The 22484-nt window shown below is 56.2% G+C and overlaps 9 protein-coding genes across 9 annotated transcripts; 5 read left to right on the top strand and 4 right to left on the bottom strand.

Moving 5' to 3' along the window:
• Positions 1-892: 892 nt before the first annotated feature.
• KVR01_003086 (uncharacterized protein) lies at positions 893-4018 on the top strand (the record flags this gene model as incomplete). The annotated part of the gene is made up of 3 exons (XM_044793116.1): positions 893-1531; positions 1633-1696; positions 1755-4018. The coding sequence occupies 3 exons, from the start codon at positions 893-895 to the stop codon at positions 4016-4018; spliced, it is 2967 nt and encodes a 988-aa protein (XP_044648101.1).
• A 375-nt stretch (positions 4019-4393) lies between these two features.
• KVR01_003402 (uncharacterized protein) lies at positions 4394-5234 on the bottom strand. Its single transcript, XM_044792352.1, has 2 exons — positions 5078-5234; positions 4394-5009 (listed from the first exon to the last, which is right to left on the bottom strand). The coding sequence occupies exons 1-2, from the start codon at positions 5089-5091 to the stop codon at positions 4817-4819; spliced, it is 207 nt and encodes a 68-aa protein (XP_044648417.1). The 5' UTR covers positions 5092-5234; the 3' UTR covers positions 4394-4816.
• A 158-nt stretch (positions 5235-5392) lies between these two features.
• On the top strand, positions 5393-6665 carry KVR01_002587 (mitochondrial 54S ribosomal protein YmL4). Its single transcript, XM_044787631.1, has 2 exons — positions 5393-6099; positions 6170-6665. The coding sequence occupies exons 1-2, from the start codon at positions 5539-5541 to the stop codon at positions 6449-6451; spliced, it is 843 nt and encodes a 280-aa protein (XP_044647602.1). The 5' UTR covers positions 5393-5538; the 3' UTR covers positions 6452-6665.
• Positions 6666-6876: 211 nt separating this feature from the next.
• Positions 6877-9282, top strand: KVR01_002874 (uncharacterized protein). Its single transcript, XM_044791486.1, has 7 exons — positions 6877-7236; positions 7386-7410; positions 7497-7556; positions 7632-7659; positions 7731-8076; positions 8160-8702; positions 8756-9282. The coding sequence occupies exons 1-7, from the start codon at positions 7191-7193 to the stop codon at positions 9100-9102; spliced, it is 1395 nt and encodes a 464-aa protein (XP_044647889.1). The 5' UTR covers positions 6877-7190; the 3' UTR covers positions 9103-9282.
• An 18-nt stretch (positions 9283-9300) lies between these two features.
• Positions 9301-12014, bottom strand: KVR01_003936 (uncharacterized protein). Its single transcript, XM_044791580.1, has 4 exons — positions 11808-12014; positions 11721-11753; positions 9804-11577; positions 9301-9726 (listed from the first exon to the last, which is right to left on the bottom strand). Exons 1-4 carry the CDS (start codon positions 11951-11953, stop codon positions 9685-9687), a joined length of 1995 nt encoding a protein of 664 aa, XP_044648951.1. The 5' UTR covers positions 11954-12014; the 3' UTR covers positions 9301-9684.
• A 1580-nt stretch (positions 12015-13594) lies between these two features.
• Positions 13595-16823, top strand: KVR01_003066 (uncharacterized protein). Its single transcript, XM_044790421.1, has 2 exons — positions 13595-14454; positions 14510-16823. Exon 1 carries the CDS (start codon positions 13709-13711, stop codon positions 14417-14419), a length of 711 nt encoding a protein of 236 aa, XP_044648081.1. The 5' UTR covers positions 13595-13708; the 3' UTR covers positions 14420-14454; positions 14510-16823.
• Positions 14708-15676, bottom strand: KVR01_003566 (uncharacterized protein; the record flags this gene model as incomplete). Its single annotated transcript, XM_044790054.1, has 3 exons — positions 14708-14833; positions 14908-15315; positions 15401-15676. 3 exons carry the CDS (start codon positions 15674-15676, stop codon positions 14708-14710), a joined length of 810 nt encoding a protein of 269 aa, XP_044648581.1.
• Positions 16824-16935: 112 nt separating the features above from the next.
• On the top strand, positions 16936-20321 carry KVR01_002126 (uncharacterized protein; the record flags this gene model as incomplete). The annotated part of the gene is made up of 4 exons (XM_044785420.1): positions 16936-16951; positions 18816-18843; positions 18927-19522; positions 19615-20321. The coding sequence occupies 4 exons, from the start codon at positions 16936-16938 to the stop codon at positions 20319-20321; spliced, it is 1347 nt and encodes a 448-aa protein (XP_044647141.1).
• A 444-nt stretch (positions 20322-20765) lies between these two features.
• Positions 20766-22367, bottom strand: KVR01_003157 (25S rRNA (adenine645-N1)-methyltransferase; the record flags this gene model as incomplete). Its single annotated transcript, XM_044781960.1, has 1 exon — positions 20766-22367. The coding sequence occupies one exon, from the start codon at positions 22365-22367 to the stop codon at positions 20766-20768; it is 1602 nt and encodes a 533-aa protein (XP_044648172.1).
• Between the last annotated feature and the right edge of the window lie 117 nt (positions 22368-22484).

The following is a 22484-nucleotide window of genomic DNA, read 5'->3' as shown; positions in this document are numbered from 1 at the left end:
CCCCCCGGTCGTCTATAGCCAGCTTCCCTGCCCACTCAGTCCACTTTCGATCATCCACTTCCCGACCTGGTCCCTTCACGACGAGGGTACCCCCCAGAACCCACCCTCCTGCACCCAAGCTAGCGCCTTCTGCCCTGCTTCGTACCGGTACCTCTGGTCTTAGTATCTCAACGGCGGCGTGGAGTGGGTTCCGTCGAGGGTGAACCCACTCGAAAACTTGCCCACTTGGCTCGGTACCTGGCAGAGTTTTTTTTTTGTACTGGCGCGACGCTTCCGACAAAAAAAAAAGAAAGGAGAGATATTTGAGGTACATCAACCCACATCATCCCACCTCCCTCCCTCGTCCATCCATTTGACAGAGTTTAGTCTCCACTTCGACATCTACTGCCGGGACCCAAAAAGGAGGAACGCCTTTTGTCCACTCCACCAACACCTCCCAAACGGTCTTCAGCCTCATCTATCCACTTCTTACCACAACCCGCTACCACCGCCAAACCGCATCTCCACCGTGGGGGATCCTCAGACGCGCCTCTGCACCACAGCACCGCGTCGCCTTCAAAACACCAACACAAACATCACGCCGCAAATTTTTGGCCGTTTCCTCACAGCCAGCAAGCCAGCGTGTGTTTGCCTGTTCCCGACTCTCCGAAATCACCAGAGGAATTAGTCCGCCTTGTGGTTCTGGCGTCGATTTTTTTCCTTGTCGCCCGGGAGCACCTGCAAGACTGCCCTGCCGCCTCGGCCACAAGAACTCGCACAGATCCGCCTGCGCAACCCTGTCCTCTTCTCCCCCCTACCCTCACCTCGAGACCACGTTCGAGTCCCTAGCGCAATTGATTCTTCGGATGCTGCCTTTGCGCTCGTTGCATCAGGGTAGACTTAGAGCTGGATTATGGAACACAACCACTACTCGTCTAACGTGATTAACAACACTACGACGGCTTCCTATCCATCCCACTCGGCGATTTCCCCCCACCACCTGCAGAACGGCCAGAACCAGACTCTACCACCTCTGCAGCCTCACAACCCAGCCATGTCTATGTACGCGAGCCACCCGCATACTCCTCGGACACCTGCAACCCCGAACACTCCAGCTTCCATGGGCGGCTACGCTCCCCCCCCGCCCCAGCCCTCCGGCAGAGGCTCGTATCCCATGATGCACAACCCCTACCAGCACCAGCAGTCTTATGCGACTTCCTCCGCCATGATGCCCCAGGCCTCTGTGTCCGCATCTCACCCCCAACCGATCGCGCCCGCGCCATCTCCGGGCGGTCGTGTCCCACCTGTCCTGCGGCCAATGCCTGCGGGCGGTGTAATGCCACAAAGCGGCTTGGCTTCTCCCTACGCGCAGAGCCCTATGATGTCGCAGCCATCAATTCTTCACCAGGAGAACGACCAGCCTACTCACGTAGTCGGTTCCCAGGGCCGCAGAGGTATTCTACCAAGCGCCCCCGGCAGGCCCGCTGCCCCCGCCCCTGGTACCGCCGCGGCCAAGGCTCAGATCCCTCAGAAGGACGCCGATGGGAAATTTGTACGTACAGGTCGACCGCTCTGGTCCTCCGGCCAACCACTCTGGGGTCCGGGACGATGGAGTTTGTGAGGGTTGTGTGAAAACTAGCTAACTTGTTGAAGCCTTGCCCCCACTGCACGAAGACCTACCTTCACGCGAAGCACTTGAAGCGTCATATGCTCAGACGTAAGCATTCTAACTTCCGTGAGCGCAGAGCGAGAGCTGACTTTGATGGCCAATGTAGACACTGGAGACCGTCCTTACATGTGTGTGCTCTGCCGGGACACATTCTCCCGAAGTGACATTCTGAAGCGTCACTTCCAAAAGTGCTCGATCCGTCGGGGCAACCCTACAGGAGCCAGCCATCTGTCCCACCCCCACGCCCACGTAAAGAAGGCGCAGCAGGCTGCTGCTAAGGCCGCGCAGCTTGGGCATGATGGAGACATGATGAACGGCATGAACAATGTAACGGGAAACCCCCACATGGTTCCCTTTGGGCTGATTCAAACACCGGACCAAATTAACCACATGAATGACCAGAACCAGCTCTCTCGACAGTCGAGCATGAACCGCCTCGAGGACACCAATGGTGAAGAGCGGAGGAACGTGCCTGCACCAGTCATGACTGCCTCGTCGCAGCAACAGCAACAGTACAACGGGAATGTCCCGACCTCCATGTCCACGAACATCAACCCGCAGCTGGCGAACTACAACATGTCGCAGAACCAGAATGGTGTGCCTATGTTCAACGGTGGATCAAACCACAACCAGCAGTCGGGCTTGGACTGGCAGACCATGTTCTCACAACAAGGCGGTGCGCAAGATACTCACCCAGTCCCTACATCAACCTTTCCTAACCGACAGCAGACCGCACTCAAAACCGAGCCTAGTCTCGACCACCCGAGATACGTTGGCCAGCCCCCCTCAGATTCGACCAATGGTCGCTTTGGGCTCTCTACCGGCGGCCGCCCCCTTGACGATGCGACCTATCGGCACCTGTCAAACCAAATCATCAATTTCTTCTACTCGCCTGGCATCGCGTCAACTCCCCACAACGACATGAACTTGTATTTCTCGGCAGAAAATGTCCAGCACTTCCTTGGCCAGTACGCACACTTCCACAGGCATTTTGCCATCTTACATATGCCGACTTTTGACGCTGGCAAATCCTTCACCGGACTGCTTGCTAGCATGTGTTGTATTGGAGCTTGCTATTCCGACCGCTTGTCGCCTTCACACGTGCGCCTTCTGACCGACTTCTTGAAGTCTGCTTTGGAAAGGGACGCGCGCATCCTCTCCCTTCTGAACGAAGACTCCCAATCCGGGCTCGCAAGGCGCGGCCAGGATGGGTTGGAGGAGCTCCAGGCTCTTGTACTTCTTCATCTACTCCTCATCTGGAACGGCACCCCTCAACAACGACAAGCCGCTCGGCAGGTGCATTCGAGGATTGTGCTGCTCGCACGAAAGTCCGATCTGCTCCGTGTCTCTCAAGGACAAGCCCTGATGAGCGCGCTTCATCAACCTGGCTTCAATCCTTTGACGTATCATCCGTCAGAATTTGACTGGTATTCATGGATAGAGCAAGAGAAGCGCAATCGTATTATGTTCCTTATTTTTGCGACCGACACAGCCTTGGGCCTCTACTTCAATATTGCGCCGCAGCTCGACCCCATGTCAATCCAGATCCCCTTGCCCTGCGACGATGCAGCATGGGACGGAGCTTCAGATGCGAGGTCTTGCGCTGAGGCCTTGGGCTTGTACGGACCAGAGGCGGCCCAAATTCGTAACGTGGATGGCACGCGCCGAGCCAAGCAACCAGAGATGCACCTCGCGTTGCATGCGCTCTTGCACATTTCGTACCGGATTCAGACTGGCACAACAAACCTGACAGGCAAATTCTTGCTGGTCCATGGCATTCTGGCTCTCATACGTCGAGCTCAGATTGAAGGCAGCTCGGCTCTCAACTATGGCCAATCCTCATCCTTCGCTCACAGTGATTGGATCGTCGATACCGGACACGCCAATGGCAGCGCGCCTGGCAGTGCAAACAACAGTGGCCGCAACACTCCAGCTGACGGAAGCATGTCTCCCCAGGCTTCTCAGGCTATTCGCACAGCTCTGGACAAGTTCAAGCAGAATTGGGACTTCGACGTTGTTAATCAATACCCGCCTTCGTCGCGGAACCCTCGCCGGCAGGGCTTCTCGAAGGACGCAATCCCCTTCTACTGGCTTGCCAACTATCTTCTTAAGAATACGCGTGCAGGCGATCTGGAGATGGAGTCTGAACACCGATTCGCCCAAGTTATCCATCTCCTCAAGGCTGTCAATGATTATGTGCGCTCGGATGGGGCATATAGAGGAGAAGAACTGGGGTCTGTCGATGCGATCGACAAGGACTACGGCGCAACCAACTGGACCCTGGACATGGCGAAGTTGTTCAGACCATTTCTCGACATGTCTGAGTCGCCACTTGTCACACCGGCCAACATGAAGACAGAGGCAGCTTAGCGGATGCCGGCCTGACTGTCCGAGCACCTCAGGCTCAAATCGTGGGGATTGCCTGGAGGAACTGAAGTCAATACTGTCTACTCCCCCACAATATCTTTTCTCGTTTTTTTTTTCCTTCACCTGTCAAAATTTCTGATAACTTTTTTTTTCACCGAAAAACCCGAGGCTTTGTCAGCATTGGTGGCGTTTTGGAAGTGACCTTCCGGCCCTCAGTCCGAAAAGTTCGATTCCCCCTGCATATCAGACTGGCGGCTTGCTGGTGGCATTTTGCTTTGCATTTTCAGGTGGTCGGCTATGATAGACATTTCCGGTATGGCTTCGCATTAGACAAATTTAGACAAGAATGCATCAGAAACGAGCTGATGACATTGAACTGAATAAAACTCAGGTTGTCATTAAGTTTCAGTATGGGTAGGTATGCCTGGAGAGGAAGTGATGTTGACCAATGTTGAATGTGCGCGACCACTCTGCCTAGTAAAAGTGCACAGGGTGTTCTAGCACAACTTATCACAAGCGTGAACAGATTAATCCTTCATTTTGTGCGACGGTCCGTCACTAAAATGGTCAAGGTACGACGACAGTCCTTGGTGGCTCCTGTAGGACGATCCCCCAGCCTCATATGGGGCAACCTTGTAACCTCATGTAGTAGATCCTCTTATCCTCGTAGGAGACAATTGCCTCTTCGAGAATCGTTTCCTCTGGGATAAAAACCTGTCTGGGAGGACTCTGGTTGTAGCTCCCCTGCGTGGCAGACCTCTGAAATCCCGCGGGCTGCTCCTCAAAACTGCAAGACTTTCCTCATGACTTCTGTTCACGGTCTACCACATGGATCTTGGGCTTCAGCAACTCCAGCGCCGCCTTGTCCTGGTCGGATGGAGTGTAGCCAAACCTTTCTTCTGCCCGATCAGACATCCAAAGGCCAATAGCCCCCCAGCCGAGGAGCCCGATACCCACGCCAAGCCTTGCCTTTGAAGACAGGCCTTGGTATGCCCTGGTTTGAGTTTGTTAGTATGAACAGTACAGTCAGAGTCCTTTGGTACAAGACGGAGACTTGGTTACCTCCAGAGTGACATGGTATAGTAGCGTGTGCCTTGATTTTCTCTCTCTCTCTCTTTTGGTTCTGGTGTTCCGTTCAAGCCCGAGGCTGCAGGCTCATGGCTGTTCTGTGGGCACCTGCGAGCTGTATGTAAGAAAATTGGTCGCTCCGCAAGTCACCATTGACCTACCAGCAGGCTTTATGAGCTCTGGGAACTGGTCCAATTGGAGATTGATGTAGTTGGGAATGTGGCTTGCATTGCATGGAGGCTCTGCGTGCGGCAGGCACCGACCCCTGTTGGCTCCCCCAAGTGCGATTCGGTCTCCACACGCCGCTGCCAAAAATTTGGGAAGCTGAGCGGCGCAGCGACCCAGACAACGGGCCTCGCAGACCTCACCTAACCTCAGCCTCCACCGCGTCACTTGGTCCCCCAGGGCAAGCCAGGGCAAGCCAGACGAAGGACCACCACGGCGAAAGGCACAGCATGGCGAGCTCCAACCCCGCGCGGCCGTGCCTCAGGCGCGTGCTGCAGTCCTACCACCGAAGCGGCCTCGCAGCCTCGCAGCGACCACTGGCACCGACGTCCGCCGCCCCAGCACGCCCGTCGCTCTCGAGCCAGCAGCAGACCGGCCTCTTCTCCACGACCGCGCCGCTGGGCCAGCGCCGCAAGAACCGCGACCACAACCGCAACCGGGGCCTGTCGGCGATCCGGGGCACGGGCACGCGCGAGGTGCTCTCGGTGGACAACGTGCCGCTTCCCCGGCCCGTCAGCCCCAAGGAGTTCCCGGCGGTCGTGACGGACCCAGACCACGGCCTGTGGGACTTCTTCTACAGCAAGGACAAACCGCTGAACACGCCGCAGGAGGACGCCGCGCACGGGCGGTCGTGGAGGGTGGAGGAGCTGCGGCGCAAGAGCTGGGAGGACCTGCACAGCCTGTGGTGGGTGTGTATCAAGGAGAGGAACAGGATCGCCACGGGCAACTGGGAGAGGTCCAAGGGGAAGTATGGTTACGGCGACAACGAGAGCAAGGCGAGGGAGATGGAGGTATGCGTCTATTCCTATGGCTCCGCACGCACGACATCAGAGCTTTACTGATATCAATCTCGCCCTACAGGTGCGCAAGACTCAGGCGGCGATCAAGCACGCGCTCACGGAGAGGTTCTATGCATGGGAAGACGCGAGGAAGCTGGCGAAGGATGACCCCGAGATCAGTCTTACCGGGCGAGAGCCAGCCTATATCCCAGACGAGTCGCATCTGGAATCCGAGGAGGCGGCCTGGGAGGACTTGCCCGGTGAGCCGGGCACGGCCAAGGAGACCAGGACCTCCGAGGAGGCGATTGACCCTTCAACAATACCCAGCGGACAAAAGGTACAAGCAGATGCTCCCAGGGTATGAGACCTGGCACGAAGGAGTATACACATGGCATAAGAGACGCGGGTGTTGTAAAGTTCACGTATAGAATGACATTATGCTCCGTCCCGAGTTGTGCCAGGTGACACTTCCCCGGGTCAATCCTACCTGAGATGAGTCGAGATGAGGTTGAGATGAAAGGTGTTGTTGAGATTATCATGGTTGATCTGGTGATCCCTGGGACAATATTGCCATCGCCTCCCCCACCCACCACAAGCTGACCACTGCAGCCGTGCAGCTGTGCAGCAACCACGGGGCGAGCTTTGTCGCCACGTAATGCGAACCTCGATCGCAACACTATCGACTCTCCCACTAAGATGAGTCCCGTGAAGCGAGCCAAGGTCGTTACGGGGAGGCCGATTGTATTTCGCCTATGGCAGCTTGGACGCTCGGGTGGTCCCAGCTGCGGGCAAGCTCCCACTGGCAGCACTGCAACGGGTAGGCCAATCAGGGGAAGCGGGTACTGCCTGGGCCCCTAGCTCGGCAATGGAGCTCCAGTCCCTCTGCCTGCAGGCGGGTTGGGGGTCCCGGACAGCTCACCCCAAACACACCGACTCTCCTATTATTGACTTGACCTGCCTCGACTTTCCCCTTTGGCTTCGAGACTGCACGACCGCATCTCTTTCAACCCTCCCTCCCTCGAAACCTCGCCCTCGATCCTTGACAGTGCTGCACCCTCACAGCCATAATATCCCATATTCCAGAGTCAAAAGCAACCGCAAACATGGATGAGATTGCTAAGGAGTACGATGTCATTGTGCTGGGCACAGGTATGTTCTATGTCATTCGCGTTTCCAACCCCGCAATGTGGGGTTCCCTGCCGTGGCCTCTCCTGAAGCCATCACCTGCTGCAAACCGCCCATGCCTGGTGTTTCTGGGTGCTGTGACTACGAGGCTGACATTGGTGACCCGGCCACAGGTCTGACCGAATGCATTCTCTCCGGGTAAATAATAAATCTCACCTGTCCAGACCTCGCTGGACGTCCCCTCGGGAGGGAGCCGCAGACTGACGATACCCCTCGCAATCCAGTGTGCTCAGTGTCAAGGGCAAGAAGGTCCTGCACATCGACCGCAACGACCACTATGGCGGGTGAGCAAACTCTTCCCAGCCCGAAGTACACCGGGAATAACTAGATGGGATATGCGCTGACCATCATCGGCACAGTGAGGCTGCCTCTGTCAACCTCGAGACTGTACGTGACCCCTGGATGCGACGCCTCCCGCTCCAGCCGCCCCTGCTGCTCCCATCTAACACACCTCCTAGCTCTTCAAGAAGTACGGCAACTACAGCCAAGGCGACGAGCCATGGAAGAAATACGGCCGCCCCAACGACTGGAACATCGACCTGATCCCCAAGCTGCTCATGTCCTCCGGCGAGTTGACCAACATCCTCGTGTCCACCGACGTCACCAGATACCTCGAGTTCAAGCAGGTTGCAGGCAGCTACGTGCAACAGGGTAACGGGCCCAAGGCCACTGTCGCCAAGGTCCCATCAGATGCCGGCGAGGCCCTCAAGTCACCCCTTATGGGCATCTTCGAGAAACGCCGCATGAAGAGCTTCATCGAGTGGGTCGGCAGCTTCGATGTCAAGGACCCCTCCACGCACAAGGGTTAGTACAAGCCCCGGCACAGAGTCGTGCCTTTTCCGCTCGTAGAAGCTGGCGAGGGATCAAGTTGAGCTAACTGGGTCCAGGTCTTGACATGAGCACATGCACGATGAAGGATGTGTTTGACAAGTTCGGCCTCGAGGATGGCACCAAGGATTTCATCGGCCATGCCATGGCCCTGTACCTCGACGACGCATACGCCACCGCCAAGGGCAACGCTCCCGAGGCCATCGAGCGCATCCGCCTGTACGGTAACTCGGTGGCCCGATACGGAAAGTCCCCCTACATCTACCCACTGTACGGACTCGGCGAGCTGCCCCAGGGCTTTGCCCGTCTGTCTGCCATCTACGGCGGTACCTACATGCTGAACACCAGCGTTGACGAGGTGCTGTACGAGGGTGACGCGGCCGTTGGCATCAAGGCCACAATGTCCGGCATTGAGCCAGAGATGAAGTTCGAGACAAAGGCCAAGATGATCCTGGGCGACCCATCATACTTCCCCAACAAGGTCAAGGTCACGGGCCATGTGCTGCGTGCCATCTGCGTGCTCAAGCACCCCTTGGCCGGCACCAACGACGCCGACTCCGCACAGCTGATCATCCCCCAGTCCCAGGTCGGCAGGAAGAACGGTGAGTTACTCCCAAGATACCCGGAACTAGCAGCAGTGACTGACTTGGACAAGACATCTACATTGCCTGCGTCTCTTCCGCACACAACGTCTGCCCCAAGGGCTACTGGATTGCCATCGTCTCCACCATCGCGGAGACATCCGCAAACCACCACCTGGAGCTCCAGCCCGGTCTGGAGCGCCTCGGCAAGATCGAGGAGCAGTTCCTGGGAGCCCCCATCCCCCTGTACGAGCCCCTGGAGAACGGCACCAAGGATAAGATCTTCATCTCTAAGAGCTACGACGCCACGAGCCACTTTGAGACCACAACCGACGACGTCAAGGACATCTACCGCCGGTGCGCGGGCGAGGAGCTTAAGGTGGAGGGCCTGCGGGAGGGTATCCAGGTTGCTGAGGAGTAAAGGAGGAGCGGCAGGTAGCAACTGGAGGGGATTGAGTGGGAAACACACGCTTGTGGGCTCAAACTGTCTGACAGGGCCGGGTTTAAGGCCGAGTTCATTTCCAGTAGTGAGAGGGCGTATAGCAGACACGATGGTTCCGTGCACTAAAGCAACCAACAAATGAAAGGGCCTTTTTTTGAATATTTCGATTGTCTAAATGGTCGATGCATCACGTTTATCCCATATCGACTGTGTCCTCACCAGCAGCCTCACAGCTTGGGAGAGTGGGTCGAGCGACTGTACGTCAATTGGACTGCTGTCCCTGCCAACACATGAGGGGTGGGGCGAGTCGGCTGGTGGTAGGGCATGCACACATGCAGCGAAAGCCTGGATTGTGTTCAGTTCATATCAAGTGAGCCGCAGGAGGCCGTCTCATCGAATTATCATCTACCCCAGAACATGAAGAACACGGCAGTCGAGCAAGAGAAACCCTGGCATATCGTCGCCAAACGCCGTAGTCCATGTGAAAGCCCCGTGTGTATTTCTCCCATGTCCATTTTCTTCCCCGCCGCTTCCCTCCTTTCCCCCGCTCTCCCGTGCCCCTTAACGGCGAGAGGTCTTGCCCATACCACGCTTTCCAGCAAACTATCCAGGGGGTTAGCCTCGATCCCCGCCGTTGCGCAGTGTCTGAGCGCGAGTCTTGCGGGATCTTTTGGACTTACCAAGTGCTTCGGCAGCGACGCGGGGGTGTGCCTGTCGGCCTCACCCTGTCTCGCCATCCTGTTCATCTTCCTCTGCGCAACCTTGGCCGTCCTCTCGGCCTTTGTACGCGTCGTGTCGTCCGTCATACCGGCCTGTGACCTGTCCGTCTCGGGGGCCCGGTGGGCCGGCCTGCTCTTGGACCTGAGGCGCTCGCGCGGCGTCCTGTCAACCTCCATGGCGTCCGAGACCTCGGTGCCGGCACGGCTCCTGGTAAGAGACCGGCCGCGCGAGTCGGGCGCCATCGCCCTGCCGCGGGCCTCGACCTCGGTCGCGTCGATGCCCAGCTGGTCCAGGTGGTCCGCGAGCTGCGACAGCGGCTTCTTGGTCTTGCTCCGGGGTATTATGGCCCGGTTCTTGAGCGACTTGCGCATCCTGGCCTCGTTGCGGATGAGGGCCTGCTTCTCGCGGATGAGCTGGGCCTTCTCAAGGATCTCCTCCTCCTCATCGTCGTCCATCTCTTCCTCCGAGTCGTAGTAGCCCTCATTTTGCAGGCGCTCCTCCTCCTCCTCGAGGGCAGCCAGCTTGGCATCGATGTCGGGGTCAATGAAGTCGAACACGTTCTTCCCGTCGACGACCTCTGGAATCTTGTCGTATTTCCACTCGTCGTTCTTGAGCAGGTAGTCCTTGCGCAGGTCCACCGAGTAGACACCAGCGCCGCCATTCTCCTGCTCAATGTCTCGTGCGAGTTGCCGTCTCTCCGGGTCATTCTTGTCGTACTTCTTCATGTCCTTGACGGCCTCAGGAATGAACGTCTCCAGAGGCTTGGAGCCCTCCATGGGCTGGGCCACGTGGATTCTGGTCATGATCTCTGTCAAACGGCTGCCGGCAGCACCGCTGCTTGTCTGACCAGCCTTCAACTTGGACGCCACTCGCTCCGCAATCAGCTTCTCACAAGCCGCGTTCTTGACAGCCTGGACACCTTCCTGTGTGTTGCAGCTCGCCTGGACCATCTCGACCTCTCCAGACTTCAGCAGGGACTGCAATTCAGCCTGAGTCTCAGCGTCCAGGTCTTCTGGCCTGGTCACGTCGATCTTGTTGATCACGATGAAGCAGATCTTGTTGGCAAAGAGCGGCTTAATGCTCTTGAAGAGCGCGCACTGGGCCTTGACAGTGTAGCCGCACTGCTCCGAAAGATCCATGAAATACAGGATCGCCGCCCGCAAGTGCGCAATGGCGGTGATGGATTGCATCTCGATCGTGGTCATCTCCTCGAGCGGGTGGTCCAGAACTCCGGGGGTATCCACAGCTTGGAAACGGAGGTACTTGTAGTCAAAATGACCGGCAAACAGGGACTTTGTTGTGAAGGCATACGGCTGCACGTCGACGTCGGCGCGAGAGATTGAGCGCAAGAAACTGCTCTTGCCGACATTGGGGTAGCCGCAGATGACAAGAGTTCGAGTGTTGGGGTCGATCGAGGGCAGACGGCCAAGATGTTGTCGGACCTCGTCCAGGTACTTGAGGGGGTTGTTGAGACGCTTGATGATGGTGGCCATACGTCCAAGAGCGGCCCTCTTCAGCTGCTTGCACTGGAACAGTGACTGTGCATATTTGAGGAGGCGCACATAGTCGCGGCTGATGGACTCGATCAGGTGCTTTGCGGTCGACAGTTGGCCGAGGGCGATTCGGAAATGGTCGGCATCGTAGAGGGTGTGCAAGAGATCCTTGTGGAACGGATGTATCTCATTAATGCGAGGGAAAGATTCAAGCACAGCTCCGAATTTCTCGGAAAAAGTCCTATTATAGAAGCATTCAGAGTCAGCTGTCAAAGTCCCAGCTTGTCTCAAGACCTGCCGCCTGCCAAGTCCGTGTTGCACAGGCAGAAAACCGGGTCGCCCCTCTTCCTGCAGTCGCAAAGATGGTGTGGAAAAGCTGCTTACTCTTGAGTGAACTTGACCTTTCTCGTGTAGAAACTGGAGCAGTCAGCTTTTGGTGGTTTGGAGAAGTTTTGGTTTGGGTTCACTCACCCACGAATACGCGAGATCTTGAAGCCTGCGCGGATCTGGGTGGGGAGTCGTCGCTGTGTGCGGGAGAGGACAATGTCGAGAAACTCCGACGATGATGGAACAGGAGGAATGTCCTTCCATTGTGTCTGGGTCTTTGTAGGCGGCATTGTGGGCGTGTTGTTGACGCTCAAGTGGCCGGTAGGTGGTATGGAAGGAGAGAATGATGGGTGGCTACCGAGGGAACTTGCATAGGCAATTTTTTTTCTGATTCCTGCACTTCTCGACTCCCGATAAGGGGCTTATCGCCTTGTGGGCTTTACCGCCTGCAGCCTTGGGAAGTTAGTGTGTAACCTGCGGGTGGGGTTATGGTGCGCGACAGGGGCAACTTTCCAAAAACCCACTTTACCTTAGTACCCAGACAACCTTCCTACCCAGACAACCTTCGTACCCAGACAACCTTCCTACCCAGACAACCTTCCTACCCAGACAACCTTCCTACCCAGACAACATTCCTACCCAGACAACATTCCTACCCTTCTAACCTTCCAACCTTCTAACCTTCTAACCTTCTAACCTTCTAACCTTCTAACCTTTTAACCTTTATTTATTTAATCTTTATTTATTTAATCTTTATTTATTTAATTTTTATTTATTTAATTTTTTTATATTTAAAAATTTTATTATTATAAACTTTATTATTATTATTTTTTTATTTATTTTTTTATTTATTTTTTTATTTATTTTTTTATTTATTTTTTTATTTATTTTTTTATTTATTTATTTATTTATTTTTTTATTTATTTTCCTATTTATTTTCCTATTTATTTTCCTATTTATTTTTCTATTTATTTTTTATTTATTTTTTATTTATTTTTTATTTATTTTTTATTTATTTTTTATTTATTTTCTTATTTTTTTTTAATTTTTTTTATTTTTTTTATTTTTTTTTATTTTTTTATTTTTTTTAATTTTTTTTAATTTTTTTTTATTTTTTTTATTTTTTTAATTTTTTTAATTTTTTATTTTTTTATTTTTTTATTTTTTTAATTTTTTTAATATTTTTTAATATTAATAAATTAATATAAAAAAATTAAAGAAATAAAAAAATAAAGAAAGAAGAAAGAAAGAAAGAAAAATATAAAGAAAGGAAGGTATAGGGAAAGGAAGGAAGAGGTTGTCTGGGTATTGAGGTAAAGTAGGTTTTTAGAAAGTTGCCCCTGTTGCGCACCATAGGGGTCAAACATTTGGGCCTGCAGGAATGGATGGTAGCACCCTGGTACCGCCTGCCAGTGAATTGAATTCTTTATCACCTGCTGTAGTATAAGCTGTGTGCATACCTATTAACCTGTACCTGCAGGGAAGCCATTCTTCCAATATCATTTGGCTACTTGGTTCCCTCCACTGATTGTTAGTCTTTGGTTAGAAATCCCAGTATGTTGTGGAGCAGCCTGGCTTAATAATCACATTGTGAGGTACCCTCTCGTCACCTATTGGAACATGGCCTGCAGGAATATTTGATTGTGATGTGACAAGTTCCAATGAGATAGAGATCTTTCAGCGGCTTTTCTTTGGGATCCTCTACTCTTGAATGTTGCATACTGGCTACCTGACCTGACCCGTTTGTACGAGCAGGTTTAAGTGGAGAAAGTTCTCCCTTGTAGGATGTACCCCGACTAACACAGGTTTGACCTGGACCCCTAGGAACACACCCATGCATGTTCGTCTCCCAATCGATAACGATAACGACCCATATATTTTTCTTTGGGGAGCTGAATTGACTGCGGGGTCACCCATACTTTTTTTCTGCAGTTCATCGGTGTATTTCACCAATTCATACTATCCAACACTGGATTTCAGGATTCAAGACACCAGAGTAAACCTGAATTGCTGTCATATTGACCACACTCGGAGAAAGACTCAAGATGGCTGGACTTGCACCTTACAAAGCCGACTTCCTCCAGGCGGCCCTGGAGGGCGGGGTTCTCAAGTTTGGCAGCTTTGAGCTCAAGTCGAAGCGCGTCTCGCCCTACTTCTTCAACGCTGGAGAGTTCTACACTGCCAAGCTCCAGAGCGCCATCGGAACCGCGTTCGCCAAGGCCATCATCGAGGCCAGCCAGCAGAACTCGGACTTTGCCTTCGACATCGTATTCGGGCCCGCCTACAAGGGCATCCCGCTCGCGACCCTGACGAACCTGAAGCTGGGCGAGCTTGACCCGGCCACCCACGCCGAAACCCTGTGCTCATTCGACCGCAAGGAGGCCAAGGACCACGGCGAGGGCGGCAACATCGTGGGAGCCCCGCTCAAGGGGAAGAAGGTGCTGATCATTGACGACGTCATCACCGCCGGGACGGCCAAGAGGGAGGCCATCCAGAAGATCCGCCAGGAGGGAGGAACTGTTGCTGGCATTGTGGTCGCCCTGGACCGGATGGAGAAGCTGACTCCTCCCGATGGCGACGACACCAAGCCCATGCCCAGTGCGATGGGTGAGCTGCGCAAGGAGCTTGGGGTCCCAGTCTTCGCCATCATCACCCTGAACGACATCATCGACGGAGTCAAGAGCAGGAAGTTGGCGTCGGAAGACACCATCAAGAGCATCGAGGAATACCGGAGCAAGTACAAGGCCAGTGACTAGACTGGCTCCTGCTCCGTATCTAGCTTCATTGCTAGGTGAGTCTCTTTTCTACCTTCCGATGCCTTTCTATCATCCCTTAACATGGAGAAGCAAAGGTCCGCAATCCGAAATGGATGTCAACATCCTAAACGCCTCGCCACCCTGTGCAATTCGTAAAAGTCCGGTCACTCGTGTGAATCCAGTTTGCCTGGTCGCGCGACGGCCAGGAGACCAACGGCCATGCTTACACGGCCGAGCTGTGTCTCCACGGAATCATCCCCGCCATAGAGAGGCGGTGTCGAGGCAGCATCACTTGGATGACTGAGCGGGTCCCGGGAAATCCATCACCATATCATGCCAGCCTCCTCCACCAAACTCAGCCTTGCTCTTGCCTGCGTGCCTGAATCCGAACCGCTCATAGTAGCTAACAAGGTACTGTTCAAAACATCAGTATGTCTTTTGATGACGGTGGGATCCCAGTTCCTGTAGAGACCAGAAGGTGAACGTACGTCCTGGCAGATTAGGGCCACGCGCTCGGATCCAAGGTTCTTCATCTGCTGGAGGAACGACTTCATGATAAGCTTGCCGAGGCCGCATCCCTGCAGCTTGGGCGACACGGCCAGCGAGTGCACGCAGATGGTGCGTCCGCCCTCCCTGTGGCCCTTCTCGACGCGCTGGGCCTGCGAGGCCTGCCAGCCCGCGGGGATCTCCATGTCGCTGTCCTGGACGGTGCTAGAATTGGACGCGGTCGCGATGATGTGCGCCAGCAGGACGCTCTTGGCCTGGTCCGCACGGTCGGTCTCGACAGGGTGCGCAGTCGCGAGAGTCTCGATGTCAAAGTCCTTGGCAAGGTCGGGGACGACAGTGCAGAAGACACCCAGGCTCAGCTCAGGACATTTGGTCAGACGGTACTCAAGCTAGACACGCGTGGCTGGTCAGCCAACCACTTCTTTACCTTCAAACCTGTCAAATGATGGGAATAGGGGGGAGGGAGGTGCAAACCTTCTCAGGAGAGGCCCTGTGCTTGGGGTTAGAAAAGGCGGCATTCTCAAGGGCGACAGTAGACCGCAGATCAGAGATGCCAAGAGGTCGAATGTTTGGGGCAAAGGGAAACGGGAGGATCTCCTGAATGCGGTTCTCCTTCACCTTCTCCTTGTGGTCACGGCGCTTGGAGCTCATGGTGCGCTGGAGCTCGGCAAACTCCTCGTCAGCCTCCTCGTCCTCGATGGCGGCATCGTCGTCGTCAAACTGACGGTCCGGCTGCTTGGAGGAGGCCATGTCCAAGGCTTTGCTGCAGTCCCACAGAATGGTTTCTTCCCAAGGTGAGGTTCAAGAGGCTGCGGCACGCAGTCCGGGCGAGGTTGGCCTGTCTGAGGATGGTTAGACTCGTGACCAGGCAGAGCGAGGCCGTGAAACACGAGTTTGGGCAGCAGGATGAGAGTACCGTGACACGGCAAACAAGAGGGCAGGAGTGACTCCTCTGGTGGGTGTGGTGTTTGTTCAGAGAGAGGGGGAGAGGATGAGAAGATGGAGGCAGTTGTCAAGGTGAGACAGCTAGTAAAAGTATCTCGACTTTGCTTTGCGTAGATGCGTGGAGTGTCTGTTGGTGGGTGTCGAGGCAGAGGATGTTGTGGAACCCTGAAAGCGGGTACCTAGGTAGCTTGCAAGGTGTGGTGGGGAAGGGGAAGATGGATGTGGGACGATTTGGCAGGCCTGGCCTGCCTTGGGATGCCCTTTTTCTCCTTGCTTCTTGTGCAAGTATTTCACCAACCGGGAAGGAGAAGAGATGGCAGGCCTGGCAGCTGTTGAATATCCGGGTGCTGTCTACTCAAGTAGGCAGGATGAAAAGGAATGGGGCTTTGAGGGAGCTGGTGTCACTTTCAGATGAATGGGTCCAAGGTGAAGAAGGAGGACTATTCACTCCGCAGGTGTCAGTTACCCGGCATGTGGCAGATTGAGCCCACAGCAGACATACGCACCTGGCCCAAGTGACTGAGAGGGACCGAGAGGGACTGAGAGAGACTGAGAGAGTGACTGACTAGCCCAGGGAGACTGTTTGGGCAGAGAGGTCAAGCCAAACTAGACAACCAAGTAACGGGTCAGGCACCGCTCCCTAGTAGGAGACCCACAAGGCGGATGGACAGACGGGAATGTGTACTCTAGAATGAGTAGTAGTAGGCTTGTTCTTGTCAATTATGTGGATGGTGGGGTCCAGAATGGTCACGCGCAGCCGGGACCCCTGAAGGTTAAGACTGCATGCTGGGGAAAGGGAGTCAAGGAGGACTAGGGAAAGCTGCCAGAGAGCCGTCCAACGTGGTGCCCGGATGCTGCCAGGCTGCATGGATGGGGGAGTGGACGAGGCTGTTTCTGTGTGGTTACTGCACAGCACAGCACTGCTATACCACCGGGACGCTATGGTCAAGGCATGCGGCATGGGCATGCGTGGGTGCATGTGGTGGAGGGACTAGACTATCACGTTGCCACTTTGCTTTTCCTGTGGGGAAGCTGTAAACGAAAGCGAATAGGCCAGCTTAGATATGCCAGACTACCACAGTCCTGTGCAGTACTACCTGGAATCTTCTCCCGCACCAACCTAACCTAGTTGGCAAGGGGTGGGGATGAGGCAGAGAAGCAAGGACCTGTGAGACACCTCGGTGAGCTGCAACTGCACTGTAATTTATTATGGCCCTGGAGCCGGCAGGGCCTGGCACCCAGAACATCTTGGTGGTTGCTGTCCATGTCTCAGGAGGGCTGCCAGCCAGCCGGAGATGGCCCATCTATCAATCATCACCAGCAACAAACTGTTGTGGCAGCCGGCCGAGTTGTGTCCCAAGTGGTCAAGCTGCAGCCCCCAGCCCGGCTCCATTGAGGACATTATGTATGCATGCATGCATGGCATATGCAAGTAAAGTAGGCAGGTATTGGTAGGAAATACCCGGTCTTGAAATTCCTGCATAATCGGTACCGCAAAGGCCAAAGGGCGGGAGGGCTCGGTATAGGTGCGGTTGAAATGCAGCCAGATTTTCACTTCTCCCATGCAGCTAGGAAGATGTTCAAGTAGATAGATAGATGGAGGTTTAGATAAACGGCTGCAGGACGGCTCGCCGCAGGAAGCCGCAGCACCTTTTTCTGTCCGGTGGTACACTTACCTGCCGTGGCAGCCAGTGACTCGTCAGTACTCCGTAATGGCGGGCCAGCCCAAGCCTTGCAGGCTCCTCCCCTCCCCCCAGCCCTACGCGCCTATATATATAATATAAGCACATGGTGGGGATCAAGTTACCTGGTTGTGGTTGTCGGTATATCAAGATGGTTGGATCATTGGGAGCCTGGATATGCCAGGCCCCCTTTCCCAGCAAAAGGCACCGTGCATCAGGCTGTCCAGTCCTCCCAACGTGCCGATATGGCTCTTGGTTGTTGCACAGCAGGCCGTCGAGTCCCCAGCACCTGCGGGCCCCGCCCATTTCGGTAGCTGTTGTGCAAAGAGTCGCGGATTTGCGTATAATAGTGACGGCCCAGGCATCCCACACGTACCTGCGTGGGCGGTGACTGGGCCATGTGGTCAGCTGGGCAACTACTGTGGTAGCATGGTTGGCTTGGCTCGGCTCCCCTCCAGTCGGGCTCTCTGGGCTGCCTGGATTCCGGAAGCTTGTTCCACCGTCACCTTAGACCTGCGACCTATGTGAAAGCTTCGGTGGTGTGCCCAGGCAGCCCAGCCTAGTGTTCTCCGTTACGCTACCCTCTTTGGCAATTTGTATTACTCAGCTGCCTGCCTGCCTGCCTGCCTGCCTGCCCGCCCGCCTCGAGAGCAGCATGCGACAGGACCTCCAGTGCCTCGTAGGGCAGGCGTCGGCTGGGGGCCCATTCGGGCTAGCTAGGTACCTGCTTAAGTACCTACCTGACGACGACAGTTGGACGACACTTTTCCCTGCCTGCCCGCCCGCCCCCAAAAACCGACGGGCCGCCGCCATCTTCGTCATGCCTGCCTCCCACGCCCGGTTGACTGCATAATTCCCGTCACACCTTTTTCTTTTGTCCGCCAGATCATGCCTTTCTGATCAGTCTTCTTGGCCCCATCTTGCTGCTACTCCATAAACCAAGGGCTGTCTTCTGCAGGAAGCCACTTTAACTCCCGCCGGCCCCCACCGCCGGCCGCCAGCCAAGTCAGTCAGTCACTGTGTCAGTCGGTCAGCAGAGGGCCCAGACCCGCTCGGCCTGGCCTGCCCCTCCAGCCGTGTCCCCCCCGTTGACGTATTCCGAGCTTCTACCTGGCCTGCCCTACGCTTAAGGTTTCCCAACCACAAGACCGGGGCCAACGCGGATGTTTCCCTTTTCACCGATTTCCCCCTCCAACTGCGGAAGATCTGGATAACTTCTTTTCTTGTACATCACCTCTCTGCCCCAACACTCGTTCGCCCAGTCGCTGTCTACGTCATACCGTTCACCATGTAAGCTCTCTCTCCTCCCCCCCCCTTCTACACATCTCCCGGCACCGTAGCATCCGTGAGGCTGACCTGGTCTCTCTCACCAGGAGGATCACCCTGAGCATCAACAACCCGGAGGCCGAGGACCAGGACCTCCTGTCCTTGGACATCTTCTCCGACATGACCCTCGAGACTCTGCGAAGCTCCATCCATGCCGAGACCCGCATCGAGCCCAACGCCCAGCACCTCTACCACAACGGCCAGCTCATAAGCGACAACTCCAAGACCATGGAGCAGCTTCAGATCGCCGACGGCGAGATGCTGGCCCTCCACGTCCGCGACATGCGGGGCAGCACAGGCGTGCCCGCCACCAGGGAGCAGCAGCAACCGCGCAGGGCGCCCACCGAGCAGGACCCCGAGCTCATCCGCCTCCAGCTTCTGGGTAGCCCCCCTGAGTATCGCGAGGAGCTCCGGAGGACCCAGCCCCAGCTTGCCCAGGCACTGGACGATCCGGTGAGGTTTGCATCGGCCTTCAGAGACGTCTATGACCGGGAGCGCCGGGAGCGCGCGGACAGGCAGCGCCAGATCGCGGCGCTCAACGCGGATCCCTTCGATATCGAGGCCCAGGAGAAGATTGCCGAGATCATCAGGCAGGAGCAGGTCATGGAGAACCTACAGAACGCAATGGAACACAACCCAGAAGGTAAGGTGGGCCCGCCCGCTGTGGCAGCATCCTCACACCATCTCTGCGGCAGGCGAGTACGAGTGAGGCTAGTGCGCTGACTGGACCTGCAGTTTTTGGCCGGGTGCATATGCTCTATGTCGACATCGAGGTCAACGGCCACAAGGTCAAGGCCCTGGTAGACTCGGGCGCGCAGGCAACCATCATGTCACCACAATGCGCCGAGGCCTGCAACATCATGCGGTTGGTCGACAAGAGGTTTGCCGGAATAGCCAAGGGTGTGGGTACTGCCACGATTGTTGGAAGGGTGCATTCGGCCCAGATCAAGATTGGGTCCCTGTTCCTGCCCTGCAGCTTCACCGTCATGGAGGGCAAGAATGTCGAGCTTCTGCTGGGCCTGGACATGCTCAAACGCCACCAGGCAAGCATCGACCTTGCCAAGGACAAACTCATCATCCAGGGTGTTGAGGTACCCTTCCTGGGCGAGGCCGAGATACCCAAGGACATCGAGGAGGCATTGGAAGAGGAGCCAACTGTGAAAGGGCCCGGTGGCACGACCATCGGAGGGCGATCCGGTGCCATCACCCAGCCTGACTCGTCTTCCGGCGCCCCGGGTCCCTCTTCGTCGGCGCCGGCGCCAGCAGCTGCGCCTCCAGCAGCAACAACCCCTGCTCCCGCCGCGCGAGAGCAGCCGCAGTTCCCTGAGGAGGCGATCGAGAGGTTGACGCAGCTGGGCTTCACACGCGATGCTGCGATACGGGCTTTGGAGGCGACCGGTGGAAACATCGAGTTCGCCGCCGGCCTTCTGTTCCAGGGGTAAACATGCACCCGTCTGCTCATCGCAGGTCGGCGGCGTTGATAAGTCGGGATTCGAGCAAGGGCGAAACGGAATGCATTTGGGGCTACTATGATTCTTTTTTAGACTTAAGGCGCGCAACAGGAACGGTTCGATCGGTAATGCATGTTGCATAGCAGAAGGGTTGCATCTGCGGGCAAGGATGGGACCCAGGCACCACCACAGCCGACAGTGGCATGGTAGATATTGGCACAGACCTACAGGGATTGAAGGGGCACCTCTCAGCTTGTCACATTAGAGAGTAGAAGGCCGACTCCCCTTAATAGATGGTGACCACGTGGCACACGAGTTGAAGCAAAGGGTGTGTGCATTTTCCTGCTGATGCTTATTGTGTCCACGGGGCGGCCCGGTTCTCACCCCTCATGCATGCTTTCCGACCGCGAACGTCCCCCCCCCCCCCGGCTGAGCTCATCGGATCTTGTAGACGCAGGGCTTCAGCACGGCGGCCTCGTTCACGTTCTTGGACTCGTCGTCGATAAATTTGGGCTTCTTCAAAAAAGCCGGCTTTCCGCTCAGCCTGTCCTTTTCCTCCTCCTTCTGCGCGCACTTGCCCTTGACGGCGGGGGCCGACTTGACGAAGCGCATCGTGACGAACATCTTGTTGCTCAGGTCGACGGCGTCGGCCCCGCGGCCTTGGTCCTGCCCCTGCAGCATGAAGCCCCGCTTGTTCAGGACGTCGACGAACGCCGACACGTCCGTCTGCTGCCTCGTGTCGTCCTCGCCGTCGACCTCGACCAGCAGCGTGGCCTCGTTGGCGGCGGCCTCGGCCGCCTTCTTGGCACCCTTCTTGGGCGGCGGCGCCGCGGCGCCCGCACCCGGGTTCCGCCTGTTTCCGACGCTGTGCTCCACCACGCCGCCCGGCCCGCCGCCCTTGCGCATGCCCCCGCCGAACCGGCTCTTGATCTCGGCCACCCAGAGCTCGCCCTTCCACCGCAGCACGCGGTACGCCTCCTCCACAAAGTCCACCCAGTTGGTGCCCATCAGCGCCAGGCAGAAGATGGCCACGTCCACGGTGCCGTTGGCCAGCGGCAGGTTCGCGATGTCCGCCTTGGTCACCAGCGGCGAGGGGCTGTGCAGGTCGAAGCTGAGCACGTCGACCTTGAGCTTGCCCTTGTCCCGCTGCAGCTCCGACGCGAGGCGCGCGTCGCCGCACCCCAGGTCCGCGATGGTGCACACGTTGGTCGCGCGGTTGCGAGGCAGCGGCTGCACGTCAGCAGCAGCAGCACCACCACCACCACCACCCTGCTGTTGTTGCTTGCCCCTGGGCGGGTGGCGCTGGCGCGCACGCGTGCGGATCTCGGCGAGGAACCTCTCGACCGGGTTCTGCGGCCACACCTCCACCTGCCGGCGGAAGCCCTCGTGGTACTCGGTGAACATCTCGGGGGACTCCTTGAACAGGTTGAAGGCCTCGGCCGAGGGCCGGGTGTAGAGCGTCTCGTTCAGGTGGCGGAAGCGGGCCGAGATGAGCTTCTCGCGCATCGCGGCCTGCAGCGGGGTGAGCTTTGGCGGCGCTGGTACGGGCGTGACGGCCTTGGTGGCGGCACCCTTTGTCTTTGGGGTATCATCTGTCTCCTGGCTGTCCTTCTTCCGCTTCTTCTTGTCCTTCTTGTCCTTTTTGGATGGCTTGGCGTCCGCGTCCGCGTCCGCGTCCGCTGGCTCCTGTTCCTGCTTTCCTGCTTTCTTGGCAGAAGGCTTCTTTGGGCTGGACTGCTCGTCCGATTTGGCATCACCTGAGTTCAGCTTTTGCCGCTTCTTGGACTTGTCCGACTTCTCAGGCTGCTTCTCCGTGTCCTTGGGCTGAGCCTTTTCTGGCTTTACGGGCTTTTGCTTTGGTCCCTTGTTGTCGATGACCTTCTCCCACATGTCGCCAATGTTAGAGGGCGTGACATTTTCGGGCTGGGATGCCCTCTTCCTCTTTTTTGACTTTTTGGCCGGGGCGTCTCCCGGGGCACCTCCAGCCTCAGGCTTGAGATTGTCTGCCGAGACAGACCAGCCCTTGACGGCAAACATGATGGCCGGCGATGCAGTGATGGTCACGTGTGAGTGACGGCGGTGGCAGCGATCAGCTGCAAGGTGTGCCGTCGGCTTGTGAGGTCGGAGGTTGTGAGATGAGACGAACCGGCTGAC

This window comes from Diaporthe batatas (genome assembly GCF_019321695.1).
Source record: "Diaporthe batatas strain CRI 302-4 chromosome Unknown Contig00003, whole genome shotgun sequence".
Classification (NCBI taxonomy): Eukaryota; Fungi; Ascomycota; class Sordariomycetes; order Diaporthales; family Diaporthaceae; genus Diaporthe; species Diaporthe batatas.
This window is presented reverse-complemented; position numbering and strand designations above follow the sequence as displayed.